We start from the raw sequence: 16,145 nt of genomic DNA on the forward strand, positions 1-16,145 counted from the left end.
TCTTTACAGATATAACCACTGTATTCTATGTGCTGTACTACCAAAACAGAACTATAAAGCATAATCCGCAATCTACAGAAAACACTACAGTTTCTGTCAGTTACTTTTTACAAGTAGTTAGTGAGTATCAAATGCTGGATTGTAAATAGTGTTGCAGGTGTATCAAATGCTGGACGGTAAGTAGCGTTGCAGGCATCCATCTACTGCAATCACTGTCTCATCACTCTCAACACTCCTAATCCAAGGGCAGCACAATTTGGCAGTGCCAAGATTTCTTTGCTGATTACATAAAATAATTTCTCCTTTACAGCAAAGGAAAAACTTATGCAGAATAAAAACTAAGGCATGTGGCAGCTAAGCAGCCAGAACCACGGCTAACTAACTTCGGAACTACTGTAACTCTGAAGTGCATGTACAGAAAATGTGCCTAAGCTGGATCTAGACTCTAAGAGGTCTCAATGCTTAGCAAAGAATCCTCTCTAGGCCAATAACACTTGATTAATCATTTTAAAGTCTTTCTGACTGTAAGCTCCTTCTTAGCCAGCAATGGTCATGCTCTTTCATCTGCAGCACTATTTTGGAAGTGCCACATTTAATAAATCAGGTTCGTTGAGAGAACTTTGGTCTGAGACAGTTTCCACAGATGCTTGCAGCTATTACATAGCTAGAGAAGTAGCACAATTTAAAAGAAAACTGCACTGGGAAAATGCTTAGTGCAAACTGAGATAAGCCAGGAAAAGAGCACATTGCTTTTTTAAGAAGTGCTACATGTCAAATCTAGGAAACAAATTAACAAAGAGCCTAAAACACCATCATCAGCCATAGTAATCATCTTGGAGTCTTTTTTTCTCATAGTTTCTATGAGTCAGTCTTCCCCAATACATCACATAGACTAATCTAAAATTGTTCCTTTTGCTACCCTGAAGGTTCCAGCTACCTGTGGAGGTTCAAGTCCACAATTTCAGCATCTTTCTTTCTCTACCTCCTTATATGAGTGGAACTTATTTACCTTGACTTCAGTAAAGGTTTCAAAACAGCCTCCTCTAGCCTGGTAGCCAAATGTGGAAAGTATGCACTGGGCTGGACTGCAAGGCTGCCTGATGGAAGAAATATTTACTGGACTGTTGGGCTTAAAGAACAGTGATCAGCAGTTCAAAGACTAGCAAAAACCAGTTATGTGTGGTGTTCCTCATGGGTCAATATTGGGGCTGCTGCTGCTTAAAAATTTCATCAATGACTCTGATGATGGGACGTAAGCACCCTCATCAGTTTCACATATGACATCAAACTGGGGGGAATAGCTGAAAAACTGCGGGGCAGGGCTACCATTCAGAAAGACTGGAGAAATGGGCCTCAAGAAATTCAACAAAGACAAACACAATGTCCTGTACTTGGGGCAGGAGATGTCATTGCAGGCTGAGGACTGGCTAGAATCATAGAATCGTCTAGGTTGGAAGGGACCTTTAAGATCATTGAGTCCAACCATCAACGTAACACTGCCAAAACCACCGCTAAACCATGTCCCTAAGCACCACATCTGCCCATCCTTTAAATACCTCCAGGGATGGCGATTCCATTACTTCCCTGGGCAGCCTGTTCAAACGTTTGAGAACCCTTCCTGTGAAGAAATCTTTCCTAAAATTTGTACTCTAGACCAAAAGAGCCACAGGTTGCAGCTCTGCAGAAAAGGACCTGTGGTTTCCCGTAGACAACAAGTTGAGCATGAGTCAGTAGTGCGTCCTTGCAGCAAAAGGCTAATTATACTGCCCTACGTTAGCAAGAGCATACCCAACAAGTCAAGTAAATCGGTGATTCCACTCTACACAGCACAATACACAAGACGTGGTCAAACTGCAGACAGCCCAGCAGACAGAAAGAAGTCTCTGCTTAGCCTGGAGAAGCAAAGGCTAACTGTGTCTTCCACTACCTATGGAGCGGGAGGGAAGAAGAGTTACAGAGCAAATGAAGCCAGATTCTTCACAGAGGTGCACAACAGAACATGGGGCAATGGCCAAAACCTGCAGGAAGGGAAATTCTGGCTGGAAGTAAGAAAAGAATCCTTGATGAGGGGAAAGGTTCTGCACTGGTACAGGCTGCACAGAGAAACAGTGGAACCTCCATCCTTGGAGCAATCTTGGAGCACCCTGAGCAACCTGATCTAGCTTTAAAGTTAGCCTTGCTTACAAACCTCAGTTTTCTTTGTTTCTACGAATTCCAAGGAACCTCATCAGAAGCATAAATCTGGCTACCGTGTCTAAGCTCATTCATGTAGACTCTTCACTTTTATCCCGATTTCTTTTCTCACACCATCTCATGGACACCCAACCAGCACCTCAAAATAAATGTCAAGAAATCTCCTAATCATTTCCAGAAAACTTTCTTGATACCTCTTTCACGTAAGACTGCTTTGCTTTGATGACTGTTCATGGCTATCATCACATCTCATTATTAAGATATCAATTGGTAATTGGACTGCAATGACAAGCCTATTGCCAACAAACATCTCCATTAGTTCTCTAAGACATCTTTTCACAGTGTAAATATCCATGAAACTAACTCATTCTTCTACTGTAAGGCCTTCCTTAAAAGTCTTCATTTGCAATGTCCCCAGAAGGCACAGCAACAGTTAGGCTGGAATATGAGGCAACGTGCTGACGGGTATTATTAGTTTTCTGTCACTGTATTCTATTATTTCCCCTGTTGTCTGTCTTCATTGATTTTCTCTTGTCTTAGTTCATGAATTAGGGACCATTTTCTGTTCTGTGCTAACTAGAACATATTCAAATCCACAGGAACTGGGACCCGTTAGAGAAATAGTCCAGTTCCTGACTCAGTTTCTGACTTCTTAGTTTGGTTTAACTTCTCATAGCCCAGTGTTAAATTAGCCACTTAAAAATGATACAATTTGATTAACAGCTTCGAAAAACCTCCAGATCCACAGGTACTCAAATATAGGAAAATCACTTTAAAGGACTGATGAAACTAGCTCATAGATGTACCTAATAGAGCTGATTTCAATTAAATTTGAATCAACAGCATTTAGAATCAGGGCATATTTTTTAATGACTACTTAAGACAGTGGGGGTTTGCGAAACAGAGGATGTTTAAGAAGACACAATTTTTCACATTTTCACATTAGACGAAACTCCACAGGTGCTATCACGGAAACCGATGTCCAGCTTGAATATCTAGACACTGTTTACCGTTTGATACATGGCACAGGCTCAGTTTTGAAATAACTGTATAATTCAAAGATCTAAGGATTGATAGTCTGCAAACCCACATACACGTATGCTTAACTAATCCCATCAATTGTGTAAGCATTTGCAGAAACCGTCCCGGTGGTATTGAGTCCATTTTACTTCAACCATAAAATCTACAGTAACCTGCTGCAATCACATGGCTGGAAAAATGCCCAGTCCACATTCAACTTCTAACAGAGGGCAGAACATCAGAAGTAAGAGCAATAGAAGCTACTTTTAAAATAATCACTCATACCATGTGCAATTAATTCTCCTTCACTGGGAATAGAACCAGCAATGTAGGCTGATCTATAGATCAAGTTATTTGTAAGCAAAATCAGCTACAGCTACCCTGACTCCAAAGAATTTGGGCTTTTCCCAAACATGTCCCTTGAGGGAACGTGCTCGCAGAGCCCTGTGCCTATGAAGACTCTACTGATGAGAAGGATCAATTTATGACCCTCTTGCCATATTGGGGGCTTACAGACAATACAGATTTGAAAAGTCAGCCTACAATAGAAACACCTAACCCAATCTACAATTTCGTGAGAATTTTACCTTTAAAATAATTTAATTTAAAAAATCAGCAAGAGTTTATGAATCTATGGATGCCTTTTCTTAAACAAAACATGTCCATTATGAGAGTAAATTCAGAAATGCACAGATTGCAATCCTGTCCTTAGAACACCTGGTCTGTCAGTGACCTAAAACTTGTCTTTTGAAGCTTCTACGTAACGATAGTAAAACCAATTTTCTTTTTAACCTGGACAATGACAGTTACAAGTTTAGATCATTTCAGATGTTTTCATTTTACACTATCTCCCAAAGTAATGACTCTTACAGTCTCAAGAAAGAATTTCAGGTCCAGTGGTGCTTTGAATTCACTGCAAATACTAGACTGCACGGACACTATAATATGCAATGCAGAGGACATCTCTTTGTGTTCAAACAAAAAGGAACTAATAGCTGGATAGGACCACAGGCAGTACAGCTGGAAAAGGTCCAATATGTTTGTACTCTAAAGGAAAGCACAGTCTAACTGGCCAAGAACAGGACTGAGAATCCAGCAACTCTCAAACTGTAACCTCAACTATATTGTTTATTTTTTGGCTTTATAAACTCTATTTTGAACCATGTTCACCAAAATGTCTAGCTCCTGGGATGGAATCCCCAGCTCCACAGTCAAATGAAAATGATAAATCTGGCACAAGGGATAATAGACCAACATATTCCTGTCCCATATGAATTTCCTAATCAGAGTAGTTGCAACTCATATTAACACTCTTGATCAATCTGGATCAGTGAATCTTGAGCTCTTTTCCAACCCAGTAGGTGTGATTTAACACGAGCCTGGGAAGATGCCCAGAAGAAGCTCAACAACTGAAGTTGCTGCTGTTGCTCAGGGCTTTATGAGAAGGTACAATTGCCTATGAAATAACTTGACAAGGAGAGGGAAACATGATGACAATTCAATTTGAGCCACTAAATGAAGGATTTTGACACTGATTTAGCATCTTAAGTTATGGTACAAGTACAACAGAAGACATCATCCCTTTTCTCCTTCCTGCTTTGAAAGAAAGGATCAGAGAGACCTTCTCTGTTTTGTGCAGACTACTCTATGGAACCTCATAAAACCCCTACTGAAGTAGATCCTGGAGGGAACTAGATGGAGAAACACAGACGTTAGAGAGGCCAGCTGTACATAGGCAGAATCAGGTCTTTCTGCTCCTAGAAGCTTTTGCCAATGGAATTTAAATTGCCCCAGTGTCATAGGCTTTTAAAGGTTATGCAATGATTTTGAGAACTGCACTCTGCCAAAATCATAATTTAAGAAGATTACAATTTGGCCAGCTTTACATTGAAAACACCCCCTTGCTTTTCCTTGCCTCTGTAAAGGTCTGCTCATGAAAACCAGACATGCTATCTTGTAAAAGTCAGAGTCTTCTTACCTCATTTTTCTTGTCCGTAGCTATACCTCATTAAATGTTTTCTAATACATTAAAGACAAAAACATGTAGTATGTACTTTTCATCTAAAAAGAATATCAAGTGCACACTTGATCCCTTAATTAAGTAATGTGCTGGACTTCAGAGCAGCAGGTCTTTCTGTCATAATCCTTGCTTAGTAATTAATGCTTCTCTGCACCAGAGCATGGAACCATTTGACAGTTCAAAACCAGCTCCTGCATCAACAAAAGTACTATTTAACTATTAAGTGAATGGTCTCTACTACTCATCCAAAACTATTTGTAAGGACATTTTTGTTCTCTAGCAGGGTACCACCTTCTTTGATGAACAGCTCCCTCAGCTGATTAATCTTCATTCACCAGAAAATCTTCCTTTGTCATCCACAATACCTCATTAACACCTCCTTCATCCTCCCTAGTGGTCCCCACATCCATCAAAAATGTACTTTTAAGTAAGGTCATATACACCTTCTCCATGAAGCACCTTTGCCAGTGAGAGCTAGCTGCAGATGACAAGACCACATGGTCTCTATCCAACCTGCTAATACACAAACATACATACCCAAGATGCTTCTCCAAAATCTGCCCTGGTCTATTTTCCTCCTAGATGATTTAACAGCCTCTGGTATAAACACACAGAAGAAACAATGCACCATGGTCTGAGCCAGCTGCAAAGAGTAACTGACCAAGTAACTAAGGAGCATTGAGTAAGTGAAGGAAGACAGCCTGCTCCCCAACCAAACTGTGATGTTGGACAGCTCTTGGAGCTGGCAGAGTTCCTTCACTAGGATGGCATTCCACTCACAACGACATTTGATGAAATCACAACTCAAAGGACAACTTTTAGACTACTCAAAACTAAAGAAAAGGATGGCAGACCTAATAAACGCATTAGAGATGGGGAAAGCTCGACATATAACTAAGCAGTAGAGCTTAGCGGTTAAGAAGGCTTAATGCTTAGACCTTCATCCCGTAAACACTTCTCAGAGTCAACAGGACTTTCAGCACAGTCACTACTGACAAAGTAAGTCAGAGCTTAAACGCTGTAGGTGAAATTCTGCTCTAGGGAAGTTTCTTGGGAGAGTCACAATTTCTCTTTACACTTAGTCACAGTTTCTCGCTCAGGTCTTCAGGCAAAAACAAAGTATATTTTTCAACTTCAAGGGCCGGTGTAGTGTTTTGGGTTGCTTTTCACTCCAAGAAACGAGATCCCTTCCATTTTTCCTACATTAAACACAACTGTTGGAGTATTAACCAAGACAGCGGATTTCAGAGCTCTTACAGAAATATCTGACAGCTACCATGCACAGAAAGTTCAAAATACCTTGAAAGCTACTGCTTTCAATTGTGGTATCACAAAAGGTACTAAATACACAAACAGGTGCCCTGTATTTAACTTTACTAGCATGTGACCAAGATGCTTGCTGCACCTGAGCTATTACTTAGCACAACACCAGAGCTGCAACTATAAAAAAAATCATGCATTAGCAGAAGAGAGACAGTCAAGCAAAAGTAACACTGAAAGCTAATCTCAAAATTAAGTGTCAAAGACTTTTCATTGATCAGTTTAAATGAGGTTTAAAGGGGAATTACAATTTTTAAGAAGTTACTTAGAAGTAATTAATTCCTGTTGAGATTTTAGAATCATATGATACACCATTTAAAATAATACAGTTCTTCCACTTCACTACTTGACAGGTCTTCACCTATTTGTCTGTTTGGAGCCTAACTATACAGGAACATACACGAGCAACAGACTGCTATCAAAATGAGATGGAAAAGACTACTCAGGAGGTATTTTCAATTATCTACTTCAGCAGCTAAAATACTTGGAAACAGCAGCGTGATTTCCAAGTTAGAAAAGGGAAAAGGTTTGACCTCCAATTCTGCAAGTATGTTCTCCATTCCCTTGCACCAACGAGTCATTTAAAGGTGTTTGCTCCTTCTGCCGCCCAAGAATCAAGCATATCTGCGAGTGAGCGCCTGCGGAGCTGGAACAGGAGGAAGGACTGCTGGATTTACCTTCAGTTTAAGGAAAATAATCAGGATACAAGGATCGCGAGGGTTGAACTGCCCAACGCTAGGTGACAGGTACTGCTAACGTGTCATTGGTGCCACAGGAAGCACTTGTGGGCTCCGATGATTTCCAGGCACGCTATTTTAAGCAAATTATTGAAAACATTTATTGAGCTAAGCCACCCCGGAGCCCGGTACGGCCTCAAGTAACGCGGCAGCCGCTTGGCGGGACGGCGCCGTGCCAACCACGACCCCTCTCAGCGCTCCCCCGTGGGGAGGTCCCTCCCGGGCCACCCTCACCGGGGGCGCTGCACGGCGGGGCGGCCCCGGGGCCCGCCAGACGCGGGGCCGGGCCTGTGGGGCGCGGAGGCCCCGCGGCCGCCACGGGTTGCGCGGCGGCAGCGCTCCCCGGCCGAGCCCCTTGGAAAGGCCCAGCCTTTTCCCCGCCCGGCGGTCAAGAGCGGAGCGGCTGGAGCCGAGGGGAGGGGCAGCTCCTTACCCATCGCTGCGCGGGCGGCGCGCACCCGCCTGTGCCAGCGCCACCAGCCCGCCGGTCCCCCGAGCACCACAGCCGCGGCCATGCTGCGCCCCCGCGCCGAGTGACCTCCGGCCAGCCGCCACCCGCCCCGCCACCTCCCCGCCCGCCGCCACCGCCCGCCCGCTCCGAGCGGCAGCTGCCGCAGCCAACCACAGGCGCCCTTTGGCGGGATCCAGCCAATGGCAGCGCAAAGTCTCCTCCCCGCCGCCGGCTGGCTCCGCCCACCGCCCCCGTGACGGACGGGGCCGGACGAGCTCCCCGGAGCGGGGCGGGTCGGGGGCTGGGCAGGCGCTGGGGAACCTTATTGGGGCAGCGGAGCTGGCGGCGGGTAACTGTCCTGTTGCCCACAGCTCCCCCGGGGGTGGTGTTTTCCATCCAGCCCTCCTTCTTGCCTGCGTCTGCCCGCTGCGGCCTCCCCTTCCTGCGTCGCCGCCGGGAGGGCCGCTTGGCTGAGGAGAGGGAAGGCAGGCAGGGTCGCGGTTGTGGCGGGGGCGGTTTGTGGGGCCGGCCCCAGCCGTGTGAGGGCCGAGGTCCCCACAAGCATGCGGCAAACGGCGCCCCCGGGGTGCGGGAAGAGGCCGCGTTGTACTGGTTTTGTCTCGTCAGATGATCGTTGGAGCTTATGACAGGCTTCACCCTGCCCAGAGGCAGTTCACGAAGGCCTGACAGAGGGTTTATCAACATCGATGGAGGTTTGTGTTTGGACAAGCCGTTAAAAGCCGTGCTGCTCGCCCACAGCGTAGCACCTGACAGGACTGGGAGACCTTCCTGGCAGCGCCCAGGGAGCTCCAGGCCCTTCAGGGGTGTGAGGCAGCAGGCCAGGCTCTGGGGGAGGGCGGGCTAAGGGTGGGCAAACGCTCCCTCCTCAGAGCAAGGCTTCAGCTCCAGTCCTGCAGCTGCCACGTTTCTCTCTCACGAACAAAATGGTTAATTTCCTGACAGCAAAACTGGCCTTAATTTGTTGTGGAGGAATGCTGGGGACTCCCTCAGTCAGTAGGTTGCTCTTGCTAGGTCAGAGCTTTTTTTGTAGCTGTTAATGTAGTATCACTTACAGACTTCTGGGAGAGCGTAGTCATCAGGAATAGATCTCAGGTCTCTCAAAGTTACCTATTCACTCAGTTATATGTTAGCAAAGAAAGAATAGGCTCGATATATGAGCCTGGCTTTTCTATCAGTACCACATTATTTTTTTTATATATTTGCCCCTATAAAGCAACGGATGATACACAGTTACATTAACCCAGCTCAACGTAAAGGAATTTTGCAGGCAGTAAAGAAGGCTGTGGTTATATAGTAGCTTTACTCTGACATGAGTAAAGTCCAGCTTTTCTCATACTGATTTCATACTGTTACCCAGTTGCTTCTTTCTCTCATTGCTTGTCAGCTGAGCACCAAGACACACTATGACTTGAGAAGAAAAAAATATCTCTGCAGCTAAGGCAATGGAAAGAGACAGAAAAACAGAAAACCTTTAATTTGCTAGCACTTTGCAAAACATTTGAAAAGCCAGAGGCTCACATATACCAATATTTTCATAAGCTTACTTGTCTGTTTCACCATGCCATTTGAAGTGTGCCAAGTGAATGAAGCTACTGAGCTATGTTTACTTTTCTCCTCAGTGGTGACAAGGTTGACAACCATCTTGAGCACAAATTTTGTTGGGATGAGAAGAGGTGTGATTCCTCATCGATGCAGCTATGCTGGCAGAAACCTGTAGTGAGGTGTAGTCCAAATAATGTTTTTGGAAGTCATTAAAACCTGAATTTTACACATAATCCCATGGAACTTTGAAAATGTTTTTTTTTTGCCTTCCAGCCTGATTCTTCGCTGCCTTACATTTTCAGAGTCATTGCCCTTTTTCCAACTGTCTGTAGACTCCAATCAAGTCTGAACTGAGTTAGAAAAGTAAGTAATTTTATTTTTTTGAGAGTTTAAGTATAGATAGGTGGATCAAGAGAAGAGTCTAGTGCTACACTTGGTGTGGTCCTTGCATCCAGATTTTTAACTCTCAATAAAAGATGCAGCTTTACCTGCATAGCTGCATATTTCTCTAGACCTTTAGCATGTTTAAGAGGGTTTTATTTGCATAGATATAAATAAAGCATTCTTTGTTTAAAAGGTATATAAGGAGAATTTCACTTTGTACCAGCATACTAAATATACACTACAATCACTTCCAAACAAAGCATGAGAAACTGGAAGAAGGGGAGTCCTATTGATAAAAGTGTAGTAGACTTAGCCTTATATTACTTTGCCGACACAGCTGTGAATAAATGGTATTGTTACACACATGTCCACTGTTACCTTACTATAGTTTTTACATTGCTTTTTTACAGAACATGCTTTTGCAGACAGATGAAATACCTGTTATTACATTAAATTAATGCAATGAACACTGATACAACTGCTATTAGTAGTTTAGTACTTCTAAGGTAGCCACTATGGGAAGGAAGCATTTGCAGTAACAGATGATGCAGGGCTACCCTACTGCAGAGCATTTGCAGGAGAAAGGAGAAAATTAAATCAAGAGTGTTGTTGTGGTTTGTATTTTCTCCAAAATGCCCTCTAGTGATGTTTGAACTTTTGGTAGGCTTATAGTAAAGTTAGCTCATTTTGTTAAAAATAATTTTGCCTTTCGTAAAAGTTTGTCTCACTATAAATTATGCCTTCCTAGGTAATTTTGTTTTGTGTGTTTGTTATTTCTTTGCCAGCCTAATCACATTCTTTCCACACAAAATGAAGAAAAAAAGCTGTGTTAACTTCAAAATACTTTTCAATTTAACTAAATAGCCATGAAAGCTTTTGCTTATATTAAAACCCAGGATAAAAATGTTCTGTTTTTTTTTTTCAACAAAGCAGCAGTATCTCCTTACTCACACCTAGTAAGATAGTGTTTCATAAAGATTTGTATGTGATGATTTCTGAAATTGTTAACTAGTTAAAATGCAAATAAACTATTATTTGTATAGGTTGGTTCTACAAATTATTGGTTTTTCCTGCGTTAAAAATGGAGATGCATACCTCATTTGAGTGCATACAACCCCTACTTTTTAAAGTAAAATGTTTTAAAGTAATGCGCGTAAAGTCTAAAATTGTCTATAAAAATAAATTCATTAGATATTTTAAAATATCTTGAAGTGCCAAAAAAACTTTCCAGAAATCAGTGATTACACTGCAAACTTGCCACAAAGGGGAACTGTTAACAAGTGTGCCTTTGCCAATGGTAGGAAGATTGCCAACATCTAATTGGCTTTAAAGTTTTGTTCTATCAATGGTGTATTGTATCTTAAAAGCAGTAATGCCAACCTTATGATTTAGGCATGAAATAGGACCTCAAAATATCTGACTGATTATGGCAAGAAGGATCTATTTTCTTAAGGAAAATCTGCTAGCCTACTTGTTGCTCTAGTGCAAGTAAAGAGTTCATTTTGTACATTACAGCAAAAAGAACAGCATAAAAATTATAAATGAAAATGACAAGTAGTAAACATGTAACTGGTACATTTCTGTTTTCATTGGTAAATCTTACAGTGCTTTATAAAAAAGAGTATAGAGTCACTATAAGAACTGATCTGTAAGTCATTGTTGCTCCGCCAGTCAGTCCAGTCAGTTCAATTGCTTTTTGACAGCTTTCTATACTAGACCCATGAAATGAGCAGGATTTAAAAAAAAATCCCCACTGCTTTTGCTCCGGCTGCTCATCCCCATCCTTGCATTACAATTTACGGCCCTCTCAGGTATGCTGATATAACTGTTTTTAACCCACATCCTTTCACGCATCCATTTTACAGTCTGCCCCAACAAAGCAAAGGGAAATATATGCACTATGTCATATTATGCTAAAGGCATTTATATTTACTTTTAGAGCCTCCCCCTGACTTTACCTCTATTGATGTGGGATAATTACACTTGATTGTTTTTTTTTTAAATTTTCCATTACTATAAGGAGATTTCCTTTTCAGGACATGGAGTTTTATAGTCTGTGTTGATAACTAAGGACAATTTTCACTGAATTTAGCAAGAGTTACAGGGATACAACACCTTTAAAATGGCACCCTCACTGCAGAGTAATATTTAAATTCAACATTAACACTCCCTAGTTGTAGCCAAAAGAAATTACAGTGGATGCAACAGTACATTTCAGACTTGATTCAAAATGAATTGGCAGCCAAGCCTACGGTGTTTTATTCCTCCTTCTAACCTTTCATCTTGCATTTGTTGCCTTTACTTCTCTGCATTGGAGAGCTTTCATAATGTTTGTAAAATGCAATAAAAGTGCAGTGAAGCTGCTCAGGAATCCCTGAGCTGCAAATAGGTGGAGCTGGGAGAACATTCCAGAGAAATATCCCTACATATTTCCTCTCTGACTGGTCACTGCTGGAGACAGACTACTGGGCTAGAGGGACCTTGAGTCCAACATAATATGACATTCTTCACACTTGTAAATATTCGAGTTGGGATTCTTAGGGCAGCATTAATTTCCTAGCTGTGTGCACTTCACCAGATAACTAACTGGAATATGTAAGCAGCAATGCAAGTGGTTATTTTTACCCACAGAAAAAAAAACCCAACCTTGTGTAATCTGAACTTCTTTCTTTCTTTCTGAATTGTCTGATATATTCTGCAGCAGTATGTAATTTAGTAACCAGCCATGAACTGAATATGCGTGATATTCTGAATATTGCATATACTTACAGGGAAGCAAATTCCAGGCTTCTGTGGGAATGTAGTGCCGTGGGGGAACATAGACATTTTGTTTTGGTATGAACTGTCTGTTTTGTCAAAAGCATTTGTACTGTAGTTTGGGAAGTGGTCATATCTCACTGGGACATCAGGTGAATGTTAGAAAGGGCAGGTTACTGCAGGGTACCAGTGCATATGTATTTGTACTAATTGATACCAATTCCAGTTAAGCACTAGAGTTTTTGCCCTCTTTTTATCCCTGATAAATCCCATTAAGATGTTTAGCCTAGACTGTGCTGACTGGGTTTCTTGGAAGAGCTGAAAAGATTCAAATACCTCTTTGCCAGAAGAATTCAATCGTCTCCATCAAGTTCTCTTCAAAATCCCACCCAAGTAAAACACAAGAGAGATACTCCATCTAGATGAATTTCATTGGAAAATGGTGTGAAGAACAAGTCCTTTTAATCACAGCATTTTGCTAAATGGAATGTTTTGCAGTTCTAGTTATAAGGAAATTCAATCACTACTATCTTTTACAAATAATTAGGATGTTTTATGTGGGTTACTGCCTATAGGTTGCACCACGAACAATGTAGAGCTGTTCCATTTGGCAAGTTGGCACAAAAAAAATCAAAGTTTAAGGACCTGCATAGCATCCCATAGTAATTTGGAGCTGGTTTCATTTTTGTGTTTTAGCTGAAAAATATGTTTCAGATTATTTTAATGCATTTAGAATCTGTCGATGTTTGTGTACAACACCTTATTTTTATAAGCCTATTTTATATGACATAGAAATGCAAAGAGGAGGATGACTTTGGTTCAGACTTAGATGAACAGCTTTTCTAAAAGCAGATGAAGGAAACAAATTCCAAAAGAAATGTTGCTACATATGATAAATATTTGTTATCAGTCATGGTCATTTTATTTTGACTTCTACCTGCAATGTACTACATATAGAACATATAGAATTGGTGTGGGAATTGCAAAAAACAGTCACTTAATGCCCTTCTGCCAGTTACAGGATACTGACATAGGAAAAGAAAATGAACACGGTAGGGCAACATGGAAAAGTTACATGCTAAGTTGATCTCAAACTTAAGGGCCCCGAGTAAGGATGAGGTAATTGTTGCCCAGGAAAAGGTGCATGCTTATATAACACAGAAAAAATAGTTATGTTTTTCCCAACCAACATATGTATATCAGCCTAAAAGCATCAACCTCACATTACTCTGATAATACCCTGAACTAACCTCCTTATGATGTAGAAAGAGGAATCCTGGCACTCAGTCCTTGGGTTTTCCTACACAAACGTGTAAAGCACACTGCTTCAGAAACATTTTCTGTGTGTGGCATGCTCTTGAACAACGTCTTGGCTTTGCCAAAATGGGAGTAAGGTGTATTAGGGGATATTCACTGGCTTGCTAGTACCCAGGAACCTAACAGGAATTAGTACCCGGAACATAACCTATTGCAGATGAAGAGAGCAAATTAACTTTTAACAACGAGACACTCTTACTTAAGTAATATAATTCAACACGAACCAGCTTTTATTGTGTATACTTGATTGCAAAATTTGGTCTCAAATTCGTATGGTTTTTGTGTGCAATTAATAAAAATTTAATTCCTTTGGAATTTAAGCTATATAGAGCATATAGGAAACTTTATGTGCAAAAGGACTGAGAAGACTTTTACAAGAACAGCACACAAATCAATGTGGATCAACTTATCTCCTATATTCCACACAAAGACAAAATTACTGCCATTATTGTGGTCCTATATTGTCTATATCGCCTGCATTGCCTAGACTGTCTTGTCCATTGAAAGATTTTTGAAAGGAATTTGTAATAAAAAGATTTTGAATGTATACCAACATGAGGCAATTAGTTGCAGAATCTTTAACAAATCTCCATTCTGCCTAATTGAAAATTTAAGATGACTACACTTTATGTAACATTTAAGAGTTCTAAATACAAACCACACATTTAGTTTAAGTCTAGCACTATAATTTCACCATGTAGCATGCATACCTATGGAATAGCTTGTTTATTATTAATTTTGTTTTATATCTCTGTTATATATTAATGCATTTCCCTAATGCAGACTATTTTTATAGGTTACTTTTAAGTAACAGCACTTAAGAAAAGTAATAGCTGCAGTGAAAATTTGCAGAAGAAACTATCAGATAACAATACATTTTAGAAGGAATATGCTGCTTGTTCATTAAAAAATGATCCATGCCTCATATGTGCCGTGATATGAATTCCAGTAGAGCAGAGTAATTAGGGTGTTGGTCACCAAAACAATAGCATCATTTGGTAAAGGTCAGCATTATAGTGTCAGAGCTCTAACAAAAAAAAAAAGGGGGGGGGGGAGAGATGCAATAATTAGCTTTCCTAAAACAAGACAAGGCAAACCTTTTGTTAATGTACAAATTACTGAAGTTAAAAAGTAATTTAATTTTTGTTGCCTCAGCTGGGAGATAAATTAAGATCATACATTACACAGAGAGATGTTGATTCCACTAAAAGTAACCAGTTAAATCTACTTGAGAAGTACATTTAAGAGTCTCCCCTTAAAACACACGATACTAAACTAAAACTTGGCTCGGATTTAAAACCTGCTACTGTTACAATTACAACCACTACTAACTAACTAACTAACTAAAAATCATACCACCACTAATAAAAACTTAATTTACTATGGACACCTTGAATATAACTAAATATAATATAAATCTGGTCTGTTGTGCCTGCCTTTTGATGTCAGACAACTTCTAGGAAAAGATACACACGAAAAACCATGACAAACTTCCAAAATTTGATTTAGGAAAACCAGAGTTTCTGAGTCAGACTTCCTCATTATTATTATTGCTGTAAAACTGACATAGTATGCCTGCTCATGTACACAAACTGAAGCTTTGATTTGCAAATAAGATGGAATAAAAAATATTTTCCATGACTGATTTATTTGAAAGAAAAATATTTTTTGAATGTTTCCCCCCCCACACCCAGTAACACGTTATCATCACTGAACACGAAATCAAACTTTGGTTTGTTACTATTAAGAATGAACATAAATGTATTGTTATCACTAGAATAATATAATCCTATTATCATTTTATTAGATAAGCAGTGACAATGTTGTGTTTGTAATAGCCTCTAGAGATAAAATAAATCTAGCAAGGGAATGTCAGTCTGGTCCAAGACAGATTAAATGTAGAGAACTGGAATATAGTTCCCAGTAAACAAACACTTCTATGTCAGGAGGTCATACTTGCTCAGCTGTTCTTCATAAGCCCTATTGGAAATAACTTTCATACCATCACTGAGTATATTTCATGCTACCTAATAATACTGAGGGCCAAATACAGTTGTGATATAAATGATTTCTAAGTGAAACATTGAGTGTGAAATGATCAAAAAGCAGTATGTAAATGGCAGACCAGGATGATGCTAGACATCCAATGGGTGCAATTTGTAAGATCTGCTCTTCTGTGGGAGAAAAAATTCATCCCATTTGGAAGCTTGGGCAAATTCCCATTGACAAATCAGCTGATTTGGCCCCAACAGCCCTGTGATTAATACAACAAAAACTAAGGCTAACTATATTTGAATTTAGAAGAGGACTAGGAAGAATATTCAGCCAATGAACTCTCCCTTGGTGGTTGACTAATTGCAGCAGAATGGGGACTGCAAGTCAA

At 40.6% G+C, this 16,145-nt stretch overlaps 2 protein-coding genes across 2 annotated transcripts in view; one reads left to right on the forward strand and one right to left on the reverse strand.

Moving 5' to 3' along the window:
- The window catches only part of HIBADH (3-hydroxyisobutyrate dehydrogenase), an 85,821-nt gene extending 77,956 nt beyond the window's left edge, over positions 1–7,865 (reverse strand). Inside the window, exon 1 of the mRNA XM_063325082.1 lies at positions 7,724–7,865. Coding sequence (XP_063181152.1) covers positions 7,724–7,805 — 82 coding nt within the window. The 5' untranslated portion in view covers positions 7,806–7,865. The remainder of the gene's footprint in view (positions 1–7,723) is intronic.
- A 324-nt stretch (positions 7,866–8,189) lies between these two features.
- Positions 8,190–16,145, forward strand: part of TAX1BP1 (Tax1 binding protein 1) — an 81,162-nt gene continuing 73,206 nt past the window's right edge. Inside the window, exons 1-2 of the mRNA XM_063325085.1 lie at positions 8,190–8,454; positions 9,578–9,667. The gene's annotated coding sequence lies outside the window, so the exon portion shown is untranslated. The remainder of the gene's footprint in view (positions 8,455–9,577; positions 9,668–16,145) is intronic.

The sequence above is a fragment of the Chroicocephalus ridibundus genome, chromosome 2 (genome assembly GCF_963924245.1).
Source record: "Chroicocephalus ridibundus chromosome 2, bChrRid1.1, whole genome shotgun sequence".
NCBI lineage: Eukaryota > Metazoa > Chordata > Aves > Charadriiformes > Laridae > Chroicocephalus > Chroicocephalus ridibundus.